Source organism: Ahaetulla prasina, chromosome 7, assembly GCF_028640845.1.
Source record: "Ahaetulla prasina isolate Xishuangbanna chromosome 7, ASM2864084v1, whole genome shotgun sequence".
Lineage (NCBI taxonomy): Eukaryota > Metazoa > Chordata > Lepidosauria > Squamata > Colubridae > Ahaetulla > Ahaetulla prasina.
Window position 1 is genome coordinate 48915547 of NC_080545.1, and position 19839 is coordinate 48935385.

The 19839-nt window shown below is 37.2% G+C and overlaps 1 protein-coding gene across 7 annotated transcripts in view; it reads left to right on the plus strand.

Annotated features, from left to right (window-relative positions):
• Nucleotides 1-12593, plus strand: part of RAP1B (RAP1B, member of RAS oncogene family) — a 47945-nt gene extending 35352 nt beyond the window's left edge. For all 7 annotated transcript variants that reach the window (XM_058190079.1, XM_058190076.1, XM_058190080.1 and 4 more), the window contains 4 exons: nt 769-909; nt 3048-3191; nt 4055-4170; nt 11355-12593. In XM_058190079.1, coding sequence (XP_058046062.1) covers nt 769-909; nt 3048-3191; nt 4055-4141 — 372 coding nt within the window. In that variant the 3' untranslated portion in view covers nt 4142-4170; nt 11355-12593. The remainder of the gene's footprint in view (nt 1-768; nt 910-3047; nt 3192-4054; nt 4171-11354) is intronic.
• The last annotated feature ends 7246 nt before the right edge of the window (nt 12594-19839 follow it).

Here is a 19839-nt window from a genome sequence, read left to right on the forward strand (position 1 = left end):
CACACTCCTGGGTGACTGCTTCATCCTGCAGGGCTTGGCTTCCTAAGGTGACTGCAGGTTTGCACCATGCTCCTGGAGCGACTGCATTTCATGCTGCAGGTCTAGGGCTTCTTGGAATGGCTATGCTTTATGTTGCAGTGAATGATGAAATGCAAAAAAAGTTTTGGTTCTGTGGGCATGGTTTGGTGATGGGTCATGTAAACTGGTGGGTGTGGCCAATTTTTCTTTTTACCTTTTAAAGCATTTTTTACTACCAGACGGGTAGTTAAAAAAATGCTTTAAAAAAGTTTAAAAAAAAGCTTCCGATAATTGCAGAGCACAGCTGTGATCATTGGAACCTTTTTAAAAACTTTTTAAAGCATTTTTTACTACTGGTTTGCCTGAACCAGTAGTTTTTATCGCTACCAGTTCGCCTGAACCGGAGCGAACCGGTAGCATTTCACCCGTTTGCAGTGTTGAGACACGTGACCCTGGAACACTGTAGTCATCATAAATATGAATCAGTTGCCAAGCATACAAATTTTTATCATGGGAGGGTGCAATGGTTTGTAAGTGTGAAAAATGGTCATAAGTTATCTTTTCAGTTGTTGTAACTTTGAACAGTCACTAAGTGAATTTAGACAAGGATTACCTGTAAAAAGGTATCTGTATTTGAACAATAGTTGCTTATGTTTATAATTTTGATATAAAAGGAAAATACTCACAACAAGTCCGTTTGACTTTCCAAACAGGCCAGTTTTGATTTCTCCATTTCTTTTTGTATTACAGGAACAATTTACAGCAATGAGAGACCTCTACATGAAAAATGGTCAAGGATTTGCTTTAGTTTATTCCATCACAGCACAATCCACATTTAATGATTTGCAGGATCTACGAGAACAAATTCTTCGAGTCAAAGACACTGATGATGTAAGTAACGTATTTTTTTCCTTTTGCATGAAGATGGATGTAAAGAATGTATTAAGTAGTTCCCTTTTTCCCTGCTACCTGTCAGCTTGCTGATTTCTCTCATTGGTGGACTGATTGTTTCCTTGACTTTTTTCTTGTTTTATATATGTGGAAAGAAACTTTTAAAACTATTTTTGGCATTTGTTGCAGGTCTTAGTTTATTCTGAACCTTAGTTTTTCTGACTTTATTCTTGCAGATTCGGGCTATTAGCTGGTATTCTATTTATTTAATGTCTTATCTATTATTTATAAGACATCTTATAGCAGTCTTATTCAGTAATCTTACTTGGCTCATAACACAATCAATAAAACATTGTGCCAATATAACTGATAACCCATACTCACTGGCTCATTCTCATCTAACCTAATTCTTGGGGAAGAACAAGGTCTTCAAGGCATTCAAGAAAATTTAAAGTGTAGTGCTCCCTCCAGTTCTTGAATGCACCTTAGCGATCCCACCAAATAACAGCATATCAGGGAAGAGACCTGAGCATTTTCACCCTATCTAACTTGTTGGAGTGGGCATCCTCAGGGAGAGGCAGTGATCTTGTGCCATATGATGCTTTAAAGATGCACCTTGAATTGTATTCAGAAAGCAACTAGAAGTCAGTACAGCTTGCACAGCAATTGTGTAACCTAGATAAACAGTTGGACACTCAGAACTACTCACTGCTACCTGTTTGAGTTTGCAGGTAGTCTTCAATCTTATGTCGGAGGTTACCAAAAATTATATGCTGGGTTATTAAAACCTCCATATAACAATTAACATTCTTTGCAGAAAGATATTACAAATGTTTTAAAATTACATTGCATCAGAAATTTCAAATGAATCTTAAAATGACTAAAATAGCCTAGAATATAAATCATAAAAATTGAATAATTGTAGCAAATTGCATTTTTCTGTAACACCATTCATTGAACAAATGCATCTATTTATCTTGAACATTAATTACCATAAAAAGAGAAAACAAAATCTAAAACTTGAAAACTACAGTGGAAAGTTCTGTAATACCTTTGATTTGTAATTTGGTGGAGTAGGTACCTTACATGCATGCATAAACATATCCATATGCAAAGCACAGAAAGTGAGTAAGAAATAGCAAGAAATTAAAAGTATCAAATAAGAAAAGGAAATATTGTATTTTATACCTAATTCAAATATTTAACTACAATTTTTTATCCTTGCTTCCAGCACGAGTATTTATCATTTCATAATTTTTCTTTTGTTCTTTATAATTCTAATCTATTTTGAGAATCTCATCCACTCCATCAATGTTTCTTGGTATTCTTTTCCTTGCAATCCCTTCATAATCATCCTGGGTTGTGCAAGTAGTTCCAAAATCCTGTATGAATGCTTGTTTTTCTGCATCTCTGATTAAATGCATAAAATGGTTGCTGAATAAATTTGGGTTTACATAACTTGCATAACATACGTTTGTTTGTTTTGAGATTCAGTTGTCACCCATTCTGTCTGAATAGTTGTACTAGTTACTACTAGTTGCTCACCTTTGTGTTCAGGCCCCATCCAGCTTCATTCATTCTTGACTCTTGTTTATACCCTCCTTTCAACCCATGATTTCCCACCATTTTTAAATAAGAAATTGTTCCAAATTTCTCATTATTTGGATAATCAAACTTTAATTTCTTTTCCCGTTAAGATCCAAATATGTCAAAATGCATTAAATTGCTTGAAATGTCAAAAAATTCCTATTGCAGTAAAAGCACAAATTTGCCAGGAAGTATTAAGTAATAACAATCAAACTGAGGTCACAATAGGATATATTCACTCATACTCTTTCCATTGCTACAGTTAATAAATATGTCCAATGACATACATTAAAATCAAGAAAATTGAAAGCACAATTTTCTTATGAAAACTTTTCAACTTCATTGAAAGAAAAATAAGAGATAACTTTAATTGCCATTACTGTGAGCATTATTGTGATGGTTCAAGAACCTAACATCTACTATAATCTTTACTATTTAATTCTCAATTTATTTTTAAAATATATTTAATTGCTTTATAATGCCCAATTTCTAGTAGCCATTCAGTAAATCATGTATCATTTTAATGCATATACATTGTTTTACCATTTTAGGTTCCAATGATTCTGGTTGGCAATAAGTGCGACTTGGAAGATGAACGAGTTGTGGGAAAGGAACAAGGACAAAATTTAGCAAGGCAGTGGAATAATTGTGCATTTTTAGAATCTTCTGCAAAATCAAAGATAAATGTTAATGAGGTAAAAAGAATAACGTATTTATAATATTTTTATTTGTCCAAGGTCCACCTCTTCATCATTAACAGTATTTGTGAGTGTTAATGGTCGTATATTCCTTTCTAATTTAAAATGTAAAACTTTTTTGTTTCAAAATGATGGCTAATTCAGTGAGCTATGTTAATCATTAAATTTAGTAGTACTTAAGTGAAGACTGGGCATTCTGGTTAAACAGCACAATGAAGTACATATTATTTAATACCGTGCTTTTAGTGCATGCCCGTTTTAGAAATTTAAAATAAAGACTTGGGATTATGTAGCCTGCGTTTATGAATGAATGAATGAGAGAGAAATCACTTTTGCCTAGTCTGTTTTAGCTGGGAGGAATATTTGAAAAGAATACAATTGATGACTAAATATCTTGAAAATAAATTTCTCAAATAAGTATTATCATCGTAATACAGTGCTATATAATTTTATAGTAGGTTTATTCCCTTGTGCAGCACATAGTTGTGCAAGTGATGCACTGCAGTGTATTTTCATAATAAATAAGGAGAATAAATGAGGAAGACCGTATGGCCCTATTTCACTATAACAGAAATTTTAAAATATTACATAAGCGAAATGGGACTGCTGCTAAGGTTAATCAGGATTCAGTTTAATGCCCGGCATGGGAGGTGGGGAAGAGGGGAAAGCGCCGGTGCTTATTTGCATGAGTCAGGCTGTGCATGTGCACACCGACCAACCACTAATGTGGCCTGGTTGTGAATAGGCCACGTCTTGGTAGAGAACCGTGGCCCACAGATTGGGGTCCCCTGCATTACAAGATATGTATAGCAGGATTTAATGTCTATATTAAATGAAATGAAATGAATTCTTGTTTACAGATCTTTTATGACCTTGTGCGACAAATTAACAGAAAAACTCCTGTGCCTGGAAAAGCACGCAAAAAGTCATCATGTCAGTTACTTTAATACATGTATGTACTGTAGCACTGAGCCAGGTAAGATTGCAAGTGGAGCATAGCCTACTATAAAAGTTACTTCTAGTGGTAAATTATAAAATATTCTATCGATTTCTTTAAGTCCTTTTTGAAGTATTTGTGATCATTTAAATAATATGAATCCCTTACATATAGTAGAAATTGTACACTGTTTATAGAATAGATCTTGGATCCAAATGTCCTGCAAATTCAAATACAAAAGAAAAGCTTTAATTATTATAATGTCCTTTATGCAGCAGAATCTTGATAGAGCTCCATGCTCTGTTAGGTCCTTGGAGCAGTTTTTCAATAAGAGAGAATTATGCTTTGATATGTGGGCTATAAAAGTCTTATTACATTTCAATAACTGTCTGGAAAGAGAACTGAAATAATAATAATAATAAACTGGTTAATTGCTGCAAGAAGATTGCACAGGCTTATTACAAACAACAGCATAACAAAGTAGCAATAATGGGGCATTTGAAGATCTGTAAGAAATACCATTTGCTTGCAAGCAAGAACTGGTGGGACATAAAATGCAGTCATAGAAGATAAAGAAGATAAAGTGCTCTGGGACTTTAGAATTCAAACTGACAGGCAACTGCCACATAATACCCCTGACTTAACAATTGTTGATAAGAAGGACAAATACCATAATTTTCAGAGTATAAGACATCCTGGAGTATAAGATGCAGCTTAGTTTTTGGGGAGGAAAATAGAAAAAAAATCTGCCTACCAGGTATTCATTTGGCTAGCGTCCTTAGTCTGGTCAACTTTAGCACATTAGTTTGCTGGTTTTGAACGCGCAAGCGCATGTGTTTTATCCCCTGCTTGGGGATTAAAAAACAGCTTCTAAAGCACAGCTGATCTTTGGAGAGAGAACCAATGAGAAAAGCAGACTTCACTCGCTAGCGCCTCGTTAGGGCTGAAAAACTTCTAAAGCACAGCTGAGATGCTTCATTCACTAGCACCTCATTAGGGCTGAAAAAAAGCTTCAAAAAAGTTACTTTCAGAGTGTAAGACACACCCAAATTTTCAGCCTCTTGGGTGGGGGGGAAGTGTGTCTTATACTCTGAAAAATATGGTAAATCTGGATAGAGGAACATGGCAGCACCTGGAGACAGCAGAATAAAGAGAAAGAACTGGAGAAGACAATACAATACAATGTCCAGAAATAGAACGACTCTGGCAAAAGAAAGCAAAGGTAGTACCTGTAATAATAGGCGCCTTCATTGCAATTCCAAAACAGCTGGAGCATCATTTGAATACCACTGGCATTGACAAATTCACCATCAGTCAATTGCCAAAGGGAGCTTTACTCGGAACAGCTTGCATTGCAATGGTACCTCTAACTTCATCAGACATGAACATCTGCCTAACTTATGTCCTTAGGAAGGATTTGATAGGTGGATGAAAATGCCAAATCCAATCTGAACATTTGGCTGCCTGCACAAACCATGTACAGTTGTAAGAAAAAGTATGTGAACCCCTTGGGATTACGTGGAGTTTTGCATGAATTGGTCATAAAATGTGCTCTGAACGTCATCTAAGTCACAACAATAGAAGAACACAGTCTGCTGAACATAATACTACACAAACATTAGATGTTGCCATGGTTTAATTGCACATAACATGTAAACATTCACAGTGCAGGGAGGAAAAAGTATGTGAACCTTTGGACTTAATAACTGGTTGACCCTCCTGTGGTAGTAATAACACTGAAACCAAACGTTTTTGGACCACTCCTCTTCACAAAACTCTTTCAGTGTAGCAATATTCTTGGGATGTCTGGTGTGAATCGCTCTCTTAAGGTCATGCCACAGGATTTCAATCAGGTTGAGGTCAGGACTCTGACTGGGCCACTCCAGAAGGCATATTTTGTGCTGTTGAAGCCACTGTTTTGTTGAATTACTTGTATGCTTTGGTTCATTGTCCTGTTGCATCACCCATCCTCTGCGGAGCTTCAGTTGGCGGACAGATGGTCATACGTTTTCCTGCAAAATGTCTTGATTAGCTCTGGAATTCATTTTCCCATCAATGACAACAATCCGTCCAGGCCCTGAGGCAGCAAAGCAGCCCCAAACCATGATGCTCCCTCCGCTATGTTTTACAGTGGGGATGAGGTTTTGATGTTGGTGTGCTGTGCCTTTTTTTCTCCACACATAGTGTTGTGTGTTCTTCCCAAACAACTCAATTTTGGTTTCATCTGTCCACAGTATATTTTGCCAATAGTGCTGTGGAACATCCAGGTGCTCTTTTGCAAACTTCAAACGTGCTGCAATATTCTTTTTGGACAGCAATGGCTTCCTCCGTGGTGTCCTCCCATGTACTCCATTCTTGTTTAATGTTTTCCTTATTGTAGATGTATCAACAAAAATGTCAGCATGTGCCAGAGATTTCTGTAGGTCTTTAGCTGACACTCTAGGATTCTTCTTTATCTCATGCAGCATTCTGCGCTGTGCTCTTGCAGTCATTTTTACAGGATGACCATGCCTAGGGAGAGTAGCAACATTTGTAGCAACACTTTCTCCATTTGTAGACAGTCTGTCTTACTGTGGACACATGAACATCAAGGCTTTTGGAGATACTTTTGTAACCCTTTCCAGCTTCATGTAAGTCAACAATTCTTGATCGTAGGTCTTCTGAGAGCTCTTTTCTGCGAGGCATGGTTCACATCAGACAGTGCTTCTTGAAACCAGTAAACCCAAAACAGGTGTGTGTTTTTAAAGGGCAGGTCAGCTGTCAGCAACACATCCAATATCATCACACTGATTGGAGTCAAGGTTGGCTTACTCCTGGCTCCAATTAGCTCTGGGAGAAGTCATTAGTCTAGGGTCTCACATACTTTTTCCTCCCTGCACTGTGAATGTTTACATGTTATGTGCAATTAATTCAGCCGAGGTGGCAGAGACTCGTCTTGTTGAGGTTATTTGGGATGAGTTTGAGTCTGTGGCTCTCGAGGACGTGGACAGGTTGCTGGGGAGGTTGCATGCAACTATGTGTTTACTGGACCCGTGTCCTTCCTGGTTAGTACTGGCTGCTCAGGAAGTGACACGAGGCTGGCTCCAGGGGATTATAAATGCTTCTTTGGTTGAAGGGGTGTTCCCCGCCGCCTTGAAGGAGGCGGTGGTGAGACCTCTCCTGAAGAAGCCTTCCCTGGACCCAGCTATTTTGGGAAATTATCGTCCAGTCTCCAACCTTCGCTTTTTAGCGAAGGTTGTAGAGAGAGTGGTTGCATGGCAGCTTCCCCGGCACCTGGAGGAAGCTGTCTATCTAGACCCGTTCCAGTCCGGCTTCCGACCCGGTTACAGCACAGAGATGGCTTTGGTCGCGTTGGTGGATGACCTCTAGAGAGCCAGGGACAGGGGTTGTTCCTCTGCCTTGGTCCTATTAGATCTCTCAGCGGCTTTTGATACCATCGACCATGGTATCCTGCTGCGCCGGTTGGAGGGATTGGGAGTGGGAGGCACCGTTTAACGGTGGTTCTCCTCCTATCTCTCCGACCGGTCGCAGACGGTGTTGACAGGGGGGCAGAGGTCGTCCTCGAGGGGCCTCACTTGTGGGGTACCTCAGGGGTCGATTCTCTCGCCTATCCTGTTCAACTTCTACATGAAGCCGCTGGGTGAGGTCATCAGTGGTTTCGGGGTGAGTTATCATCTGTATGCTGATGATACTCAGCTGTACTTTCCACCCCGGACCACCCCAACGAAGCGGTCGAAGTGCTGTCCCGGTGCCTGGAAGCCGTACGGGTCTGGATGGGGAGAAACAGACTCAAGCACAATCCCTCCAAGACGGAGTGGCTGTGGATGCTGGCACCCCGGTACAGTCAGCTGCTCCTGCAGCTGACTGTTGGGGGCGAGTTAGTGGCCCCAAAGGAGGTGGTTCGCAACTTGGGCTTTCCTCCTGGATGGACGGCTGTCCTTTGATGAACATCTGGCGGCCGTCACCAGGAGGGCCTTTTACCAAGTTCGCTTGGTTCGCCAGTTGCGTCCCTTCCTTGACCGGGAGGCCTTATGCACAGTCACTCATGCTCTGGTTACGTCTCGGCTGGATTATTGCAATGCTCTCTACATGGGGCTGCCCTTGAGGTGCACCCGGAGGCTGCAGTTAGTCCAGAATGCAGCTGCGCAAGTGGTAATGGGAGCCACTCGTGGCTCCCATGTAACACCACTGCTCCGTAGTCTGCACTGGCTTCCTGTAGTCTTTCGGGTGCGCTTCAAGGTTACCACCTTTAAAGCGCTCCATGGCTTAGGACCCGGGTACTTACGAGACCGCCTGCTGTTACCTTATGCCTCCCATCGACCCGTACGCTCTCACAGAGAGGGCCTTCTCAGGGTGCCGTCCGCCAAACATGTCGGCTGGTGGCCCCCAGGAGTAGGGCCTTCTCTGTGGGAGCACCGACGCTCTGGAACGAACTCCCCCCTGGCTTACGTCAAGTGCCTGATCTTCGGACCTTTCGTCGTGAGCTAAAAACATATTTATTCATTCAAGCAGGACTGGCATAAATAGTTGATTTTAAATTGGGGTTTTAGTAATATTTTAAATTTTTAAATCTTTTAAATTACCGGCCGTTTAGTAATAGTTTATTTTAAATTTTTTTAATTGTATATATTTTGTATTTTATTCCGGCTGTACACCGCCCTGAGTCCTTTGGGAGAAGGGCGGTATAAAAATTTAATAAAATAACAATAACAAATAACAAAACCATGGCAACATCTAATGTTTGTGTAGTATTATGTTCAGCAGACTTTGTTCTTCTATTGTTGTGACTTAGATGACGTTCAGAGCACATTTTATGACCAATTCATGCAAAACTCCACGTAATCTCAAGGGGTTCACATACTTTTTCTTGCAAATATGTAGAATTAGCAAGATGGCATATCTTGTATTCTAGTATCTAATAATCAACAACAGTGAAAAATAAAATCTGTTTTGGAATGCATTCACATGATCACCATATCTATAGTCATAAATGTTTAAATACCAGTACAGATACTGTCTATAAGTATAAATAAATATTTAAGTAAATTAAAAAAAAAAAGGAATAATCACTTTTGAGTAGAATCTCACATTGTGTGGTATTCAGAAGGCCATGTTTGAAAAATGGGTAGGTTCTGGGTGAGAACAAGGGGGGTAAACTTGGTAACTGCCAATTTTTTTTATCAGCCAAAGTGATTGTATTTGTATAAATGTATAGTTTAAAATATAAAATATATTAAAAATATATTTTTGTTTTAAAAAATTGTCTAATTCCAGCACTAAGTGAGCTAAGCTCACTTCAGTAGATTAAGTTATATTCAGAACCTGTCCTATTTCCTTATGCTGGCAAGCTAGCACAAAAGAAGTGCATTGAGCTATAAGATTTTAAAGATATTCTTGTCTTGTAATTCATTTCAGTATTCTCTAAATCAGATTATTGTTCCATTTTCCAAATGCTGGACCATTGAAATCTTGTGGGTACTACTAGTTTTCCCCAGTGAATAACGGCACCTCCAAAATAAGGATATTCTCATAATCACAAAAGGTTTTGGCTCACAGATTAGCCTTCTAGAAACACACTGGTTTGGAAACAGGCCTGCTGTAAACTCAGAATCTTCAGAATGTCTCATTTTAGTGCTGGAATAATCTGTTAAGGAACACTCCACCAAAGTTATACCAAACCACAAGCAATACTTACAAGCTGTGGGTTTCTAGATTATGGGACCAAGCTGATTTTTTTTTCATAATTAGATTAGTTTAAAACGTCCATTTCTAATTAATTCATTTTTATTGATCAGTTCATTTTTATTGATCATAATGAATAAAGTGCAGCCTAAGAATTATGCTCATGAATTATACTACCTGTTTTGAATGCTTCAAAATATCTTTAAAAGTATACTAAAGCTTGGTGAAAATACAGTACTAAAAAGTATAATTTGAAGTGAATCTCATGTTGATGTTATTTCCATTTTATACACATATCTAATGGTAAAACCACTTGGATTTAAATACTTTGGGAATTTTCATGTGCCCATTTCTTTAATTTCATCCTTTTTTAAAAAAGCCATCTATTTGATGTTCAATGAATCATAAGCATTTTCACTAAAATAATTTGCTTACCCTTGTGAGCACTGCTTATATGATGAGAGTGATACCGTTTTGAAATTAGGCTTCAATAAGAAGAGCAGAGACTAATTCTCAGAAAATGAAGTTAGTTTCTTATTACTAGAAGATTTAGCAGCTGTAAAAGAATTAAAACACTCAACTGGGTAGTATCTACTATCATACTAGTGGACTTCACTGGAACAGAAGTACTGTATTTTCTCCCCTCTCTGTCTTTCTGCCCTCCCCCCCCAAAAAAACAAACTCTCTAGAACAGCTATTAATAATGTAAGATGTGGAGTATCCCCCTTCCTGCCTCATTTGACAAATTATTTTTGTTGATTGAAGTAAAGCAGCATTTTATTTTAAATCATATTTTACCTAGCAGTTAAAATATTTCAAAGCAGCTCATAATTCCTAGGTTTTATAATTATCTCGTGAAGTTTTCAAAGTTGAATAAATATTACTGTACTGTGCTTGCTATGTTATCTTGAAATAATAACATCTTCTAATTTAACCAACAGTTGTTTGCTCTTATAGTTACAGCACAATATTCTCATTTGGTGTTCAGTTCTTTATCTGGGCTTATTAAACATGGAAGTGCGTACGTTTTATGCACTTTTATTCTTCAGTTAGTTAAATAAATTTCATTACTATCTTCCTGTTCATTTGCTTAGGTTGGTATTTGTAGAACTGGTGTTTGAACTTCTATCTGTTGGTGTCCACCAGCCAGTGGAAGAATAGAATCCTCATTTCCTGACTATAGATATATGTTAGAAGATCTGGGGGGTTAAAAAAAAGGGTAGGGGACAAAGAGAATCCTATAGAGGGTGAATGCGATATTAGATGTAGTTCTTCAGTTTTGACTAGGCAAAATATCTACTTGTTTAATTTAAATAAAAAGGATAATGTAAATAAAAAGAATTTTAAGTGTACTTTTTCATAAAATCTGTTTCCTGCAAGGAGCTCCTGCAATTTCATGATTATTGTGGATCACATGCTTGAGTGATTGAATTGTGTTTAATTGAAGATAAAACTAATGCTTTTGAAAATTTAAGAGCAAGAGTTCTCTTTAACTATTTAGGTAAATGTAGCAGCTAATTTTCTGTTTGCCTTTGTCGCAGGTCTGAAGAACTGTTGCCGACTACAACAGTGCCAGCATTCCAACTTTATTAAAACTACCAACATCTTAAATGGACTTTCCTGTGGTGGTACCCTTATAAAATGGATGACAGCTACATCAGTTTGCACATTCTAATCACTTTCCAGTGTCACAAGAGATTTTTACGTATACATAATCTAAGTGTATGCAACTGGTAAAACCAGAGCCTACATCCAGTATTACCAGTGAGAGACATTGTTCATCTACCAATGTTGTACATGTATGAAATCTGTACTGTATACTGCAACAAACCCCATACTTCCTATTGGAGAGTACAATAATGTAAATCATAAAAGCACCACTATTTTAGCATAATAAAAGAAAGTCCAAAGAGCTCCTATATAGACTACTCCAGATAACTTTGCTTCATTGGTATTTGTAGCTTATTGTAACTTTTTTAAAAAAATACAGGATCATCATTGTATTGTACAAAAGCGCTTTGATTAACACAACAGCTATATAGTTTTTTAATTTTAGGATAAAAAAAAACCTGTGGAGACAGTGAATTAGTGTCTTTAACACGAGTCCTTTCAGTATAATGTCTGCCTAAAGACATTGCCTTTAATATCTGTTGGGAAGGAAATGTCCAGATTTTTCAACCTTTTATCGTATGTTTCCTTTTCCTTGTTTACATAGGGAACAATGTTTATAGTTGTGTGTACAGTGGGGGTCTACAACAAGAAGTGTATATTTTAAAACAATTTTTTAATGATTTAACAATTTTTTGTAAATCATTTTTGGGCTTCTGCAGCTGTAGATTCTCACTGAATTCCTTGCTTGCTCATGCATAAGTGTATTTGCAATACCAAATATACAGGTTTAGTACTTTTGCCTGTTAGTGATTGTTTTACATGTGTAACGTTTTGGTTGAGATGTTAAATGGTGGACGAGTACTGTGGATGTGAATGTGGGAAGTAATTTTAATCATGTGTAATTGGTCCCAAGGCCTAAGTTGCAGTAATTACCTTTTTGCAGATTTATTTAACAATGCCTTGTTGCTTTGTATGCATTGTTTGGGTGTAAAGATTGCGTGTAAAATCCAACAGGGAGCCACAGTATTTAAATTGACAACCTAATGTTACAATGCTTTGAGGTGGCCAAATGTAAACTAAAAGCCTTAATTAAAAGTGGTGCAATTTTGTATGACTTAGCATCAGTAGTTCAATAAATTTGGATTGCCATGCAAGGGCTTGCATTACAACTACCTGTTCTGTAACAGATTGTTTTGTGTAACGTTTTAATCAGCTCATTAATGAAATGTTAACATGATCCAAAGAGCAGAATTTATTCTATAAAAAGCCTAAATCACATTTATACACCTCCAACCTCTTTTACCATTGACCCAATTGGTAGCCCCCAACTAGTATCTCTGCTCCATAAGCACAAGCCAGTATAGCCAGTGGTGAAACATTGTAGGAAGAGTAGTGTAAATATTTGAAGGATCTCCCATTGTCTATATATCTAAGATAATCATGGCTTTATACTACTAAAGGTACCTATGATTAATTACAATAGAAATTCTGCAGAGTTTGATCTGAATCCACTGAGAAATGTGAATATTCCATGGCTAGTGCACTGAAGAAATCAACATAATAGGTTGATTTTCTCTTGTGCCCCAGAAAGGAAAGAATGCATAACAAGACCTTTATCGTATTTGTCTCCTCATTCCTTCCAGTCATTTCCCTTCTTTCATTCTAGATAACTTTGTTTCTCTTAAATTGTTTCTTTTGTGCCTTATCTGACTGCTTTGTTTTCTTGGAGTATCCTTAGCTCCCAGGCTTTTTTGAAACTAATGGATTAAGAAGGTAGCACATCACTGATTGTAAGACATTCATGTTTATCAGAATACTGCTTATCTGCTTGTGTATCCACCCACTTTTTTCCATGGCAAATGTCACATTCCTCTGTAACTTGGTTTGCCTTTCTATATGATTTTCTACAAAATTGCAAGAAAAAATGCCTTTTTTTTTGACTCCTGCTGTGCTAGAAATCTGAACAGTATAAAAACACTTAGAAATTTGAAAAAACTTTAATTGCTTACCTGTAGAGACAAGATTTAATCAAGCTGTAGAGAAGTGAACAACTTTCACAATTTTGGCACAAATCCCAGGTGCTTTGATTTCTTGCTCAGGACCTGGGTGAGAGTGCAGTGGTTAAGGCACCAGGCTAGAGAGAACACAAGAGACACTGAGTTCTAGTCCTACCTTAGTCACAAAGCCAACTAGGTGACTGGACTAGTCACTTTCTCTGAGCCCTAGGAAAGAGGCAGTGGCAAACCTGAAAAATCTTGACAAGAAAACTGCAGGAACTTGTCCAGACAGTCTGCAAGAATCTGATACAATTGAATGGAAGGGAAAAAAACGTAAGGTATAAACCATGATTCTACAGTTTCTGATATATTGACTCTTCCATATTTACAGACGACAATTCAAAATGTTACAATGCTTTGAGGTGGCCAAATGTAAACTAAAAGCCTTAATTAAAAGTGGTGCAATTTTGTATGACTTAGCATCAGTAGTTCAATAAATTTGGATTGCCATGCAAGGGCTTGCATTACAACTACCTGTTCTGTAACAGATTGTTTTGTGTAACGTTTTAATCAGCTCATTAATGAAATGTTAACATGATCCAAAGAGCAGAATTTATTCTATAAAAAGCCTAAGTCACATTTATACACCTCCAACCTCTTTACCATTGACCCAATTGGTAGCCCCAACTAGTATCTCTGCTCCATAAGCACAAGCCAGTATAGCCAGTGGTGAAACATTGTAGGAAGAGTAGTGTAAATATTGAAGGATCTCCCATTGTCTATATATCTAAGATAATCATGGCTTTATACTACTAAAGGTACCTATGATTAATTACAATAGAAATTCTGCAGAGTTTGATCTGAATCCACTGAGAAATGTGAATATTCCATGGCTAGTGCACTGAAGAAATCAACATAATAGGTTGATTTTCTCTTGTGCCCCAGAAAGGAAAGAATGCATAACAAGACCTTTATCGTATTTGTCTCCTCATTCCTTCCAGTCATTTCCCTTCTTTCATTCTAGATAACTTTGTTTCTCTTAAATTGTTTCTTTTGTGCCTTATCTGACTGCTTTGTTTTCTTGGAGTATCCTTAGCTCCCAGGCTTTTTTGAAACTAATGGATTAAGAAGGTAGCACATCACTGATTGTAAGACATTCATGTTTATCAGAATACTGCTTATCTGCTTGTGTATCCACCCACTTTTTTCCATGGCAAATGTCACATTCCTCTGTAACTTGGTTTGCCTTTCTCTATATGATTTTCTACAAAATTGCAAGAAAAAATGCCTTTTTTTTTGACTCCTGCTGTGCTAGAAATCTGAACAGTATAAAAACACTTAGAAATTTGAAAAAACTTTAATTGCTTACCTGTAGAGACAAGATTTAATCAAGCTGTAGAGAAGTGAACAACTTTCACAATTTTGGCACAAATCCCAGGTGCTTTGATTTCTTGCTCAGGACCTGGGTGAGAGTGCAGTGGTTAAGGCACCAGGCTAGAGAGAACACAAGAGACACTGAGTTCTAGTCCTACCTTAGTCACAAAGCCAACTAGGTGACTGGACTAGTCACTTTCTCTGAGCCCTAGGAAAGAGGCAGTGGCAAACCTGAAAAATCTTGACAAGAAAACTGCAGGAACTTGTCCAGACAGTCTGCAAGAATCTGATACAATTGAATGGAAGGGAAAAAAACGTAAGGTATAAACCATGATTCTACAGTTTCTGATATATTGACTCTTCCATATTTACAGACGACAATTCAAAATATTACTATGGTACTTTCAAATGAACAAGTTACTATGATGAGAAAGCGGATTTCCTTTCAAGCACTGCAGAGCATAATTGTTATCAATAATGCTATGTTCACTGTATACACTTGGGAATGGATGTGATAGCAAAAATATCCATCAAGCAAATCAAAGCAGGACATGATCATGGACAATTCCTTCTTCCAGGACAAAATATAATATATCCACAAAAACAGTAATACATTTGAAGGGAATCCAGTGTGAAGTTTGGTTTCTTGAGAATCACCACTTACTAGACCTGAGAACATGAAATTTCAAACTTTATTTCCAAAACCGAAAACAAATTGCCACAGCAAAATAGAGTCCAAGACAAGAGATTGTTGTATTATTTCTTGGCCAAGGGGGAAGGGTTTTATGCTTTTCTCCCAATTTCTTTCTTCTCACCAATCTTCAAAGACAGAAACAGTAGATGAACACCCACTAGTTCCTTACCAGGGTGATCATGGGTTTTGGAAAAGATATTAGCACATGATCTAATCTACCCATCATTTTGAATTTTAATTCACAAGATCCAGCCTATATTCCAATTTGAATTGCAGTGTATATACTATAGCATCCACTATATCAGTACTTCAATGCTTTTTAATATTTCCCTTTAGAATAGGGGATTGTTGTTCCCCTTTGGAAGTGTGAAAGAGACTCAATGTCTACATTTATAAGGCATTGTGAGATTAATACGTGTCTTCTTTCAAATAAAGGTTTAAAGCAGGTGGTTTCTTACTGAATTCCATTGGCTCCAAAAAAGGCCTTTCGATTTCAATTTGAATTACTCATGTTTCTAACCCATTATCACCTTTCAGATATGTACAGTAGTTGCCTTCTGCACGTGTAGCTGAGAAAGGAACACTAAATACGTTCAGTGACTACTACTTCCTGTTTGAAAAATATCTGCACCTCCTCTAGAAAAATCTTAGACCTTAACAGGACTGGTAATTTTTTTTTTTTTATACTGTGATTAGGGATTCTTTTATTGTCATATTAGTTGCAAATGTGCCATAAAAGGCCTGGAAGGAATGGGAAGCCTGACCGACATAACATAAAAATCCATTTTTCTGTATTGGGAAATTAATTTATTATGTGGGTGCTTCTTCCACACAAATAGGAAGCACCTTTCATAATCAGGCTATTTTTCTTTTCCAATATTGCATTCCGATGGTAGAATATCAAAAATTGAAAAGTTAGTGAGTATCAATATTTAGTGCAAAGAAAGTAGAGAAATTATGCCAAAGCTTGAATTATGTTCTAGAACCATGATGGTGAACCTATGGTACACGTGCCAGAGGTGGCATGCAGCTGCAAGCCGTTGCCCCAGCTCATCGCCGCGCATGTGTACTCACTTCTCGCTGGCCAGCTGGTCTTCAGATCTCTGCCACGCATGCGGGGAGGCGCACATGCAGGGGGCGCATTGCATTTGGGGGATTTGCGCACACACATTCACACGTACACACTTTGGGCACTCGGTTCGGAAAAGGTTAGCCATCACTTGTTCTAGAATCTAGAATATAATTCAAACTTTGGCATATTTCTCTACTTTCTTTGCCCTAATATTGCTACTTTCCTCTGCATTGAAGTAGGAAGAGGAAATATTGAAGATTTCCTCTGCATTGAAAAAATAGCTTTTTCATTCTTTGCAATCATGAATTTAAAAGAAATCTTAAGATAAAATACTGAAATGTAATTGGTTCTTAAAATAATAAAGATAAGCAGGACCAGAGCAACCAGATTCAGACAGCATCTCCTTCACAAAAGAGACAAGGCTTCACCCAGTTTATTGGAAAAATGGAAAAAACAGTTTTCCTGCCATAAATTCACTCACACACTATTTAAAAGTAAATACTCACTGGAATCTTGTCGTAATCTTAACTTTTTATTAAATATTCTTAATCAAGAGTTTTTAGACTCATTTCTTCGGAGTAATTGTTTCTAATCTTGCTGCAAGGAGGAAGAGAAAGTTGACATTAATTTTCCTACCATTGTATCAATACTAGCTTAATTGAGTTGTGATCATTTTAGGAAGTAATGTGTAATAGCTGAAAAGTGCATACACAAATGCTCTGAGGCAGATTTTATATAGTTCATAAATCTATAATTTACTGGGGGTTTTCAAATGCCAGCAGCTGGAGGAATTACAGGATTTTGCACAGCTGATCAAACCTAGAGGCAAAGCAGGAAGTAAATTCCTGGGAGAGGGTTCAGTGATAGCTATATGTAGTTATAGGATGTATAAAACTACACATCTATCCACTGCTAGATGGTTTCTACTTAGAAATTTACAGCATGGTATTTAGTAGTAGATCTTAAGTTATTTAAGGAGTTGTGGTATCACAATGTTTGAAAATTTGTACATTGTAATAAAGATTTCAATAATCCAATTATTAACTACACCAATATTTTACCTTTGCCACAAAATATAGCACTAAGAAACCGGAACAATGTTTGCATTCTCTTGTAATGTTATCACAAGGTTAATATCTCCAATCTTGGCTAACAAAAAATATATATAATATATATACATCATTATATGTAAAATTTCACAATGCGTCTGAATTCTGGACAACGAATCTTTTAGACTTAAACAATTATCATTTCTAATTTAAGAATATCAGATCTATTTAATTTATTACAGATGTATCTGCCCTTAAGACACAGAGCAAATCATCTGTTCAAAACATCAAATTTGTGTTGTGGATTCAGCAATTATTTTAATCTGAATAGAATATATGTGTATCACAATTAGAATTAAATTACATTGTAGAAGCTCTGTATAAACTCTACCATCTATTTTTGCCATTTGGATTTTACAAAATATTTTGTGTATTCCATGTTTTATTAAAGCAGAAGGGAGAATTCCTAGTTGATCGATTTATTCTGTGAAATTTATAAGCAGCGTTTTTTTAAAAAAAAGAAGCATTATTCTGGATGGTGAATATAACTAATAGTGCTAGATTCAAATGACAAGTGTTAGCAAAAAAAAGTGCTATTTATTGCTTTCCCCTGGGAAAATGAAATGATCTTTTTAACAGGCTACATACACAATATCTATGAAAGATTTGCTGGTACTGGTACTATTATACCTGTTACCATATTTCCATATGCAAGATGAGTTTGTCAATCCAAAAGGTTGGCAGTTCGGATCCCTAGTACAGGTCTCCTGCGTGAGCAGGGGGTTGGATTAGATGACCTCCAAAGTCCCTTCCAACTCTGTTACTGTTAAAAGCTGCTATATTTTAGATTCAATTATTTTATTTCTGTCTTCATGTTAACTCTTAAGCAACTTATTCATTTAAAGAATTATTTGAACTGTGATATCCGAAGCAAGACTAATAAATAAGGAGCATGTACAGGTAGTCCTCAACTTACAACAGTTCAATAGTGATTGTTCAAAGTTACAACGGCACTGAAAAAAATGAATTACGACTCTTTTTCACACTTACAACCATTACAGCATTCCCCATGATCATGTAATCAAAATTTAGACACTTGGCAACTGACTCACATTATGACGGTTGCAGTGTCCCAGGGCCATGTGATCCCCTTTTGTGACCTGACCAGCAGTCAATGGGGAAGCCAGATTCACTTAACAACCGTGTTACTAATTTAACAACTGCCATGATTCACTTAACAAATGTGGCAAGAAACATTGTAAAATGGGGCAAAATTCACTTAATAAATGGCTCCCTTAGCAACAGAAATTTTGGGTTCAATTGTGGTCATAAGTCGAGACTACCTATATATAAATTTTAAGTTACATGATTTTATTTGTAACTCGTCCCCCACCCACCCACCCAAGTTTTGCTTGGGCTTACAAGTAGGCATTTTATCTGGAAAAATTTAAAAACAGTAAAATAGATACATCTTAAAATAAAAATATCATACACACACATTTTCAACCTGTTAGCATAAGAGTATCCAAACCTTATCTAGTTCATTGGGTTTGTTTCCCAGTACCTACCTAATCTGGATGGCAGAAATCTGTTAGTTACATGGCAATATAGGAAATTATATTACTTATGTTATCCTATCAGCTGGATATTTTCAGCCAAATCTGATCTCCATTGATTTACTTTTGAATTAAAAGCCAATTTGGTTTAGTGATTAAAATACCTGGAAGAATGTGGGTCTCACTTTAGGTATGAAAGCCGGCTGGGTGACTTTGCTCCAGTCACTCTCTTTCAACCCAACCCACCTCACAGGGTTGTAGTTCTGGGGAAATGAGGCTGAAGCTATGTTAGCTATGTTCGCAGTCTTGAGTTATTTATAAAAGTAATAAAGGCAGGATATTTAATCCAGACTACTGCTGATAAAATCCATTCGCTCATAGTAAATTTTCTATAATTATAACAAAGAATCTATCTGCGCAGACTCCATTGTTTCGGCCTCCGAATGCCGTTTCCCCAAACAGTTCAAATCTAGCGGGCGTCAAATTATCGCCTAACGCAGCAAGAAGGAAACAAGCAGGTCTCTGAACATCGATGGGAATGTAATCCTCCAAAGCGGTAGAGGGCGCCCTACTTGCTGATCTGAAGACAGGAACTCGATTAACGTGCCTTTGTCAAGGCAGTTAACGGATATATAGATTTCTTTTCCATTCTGAAACCCGGAGGCATATTGGC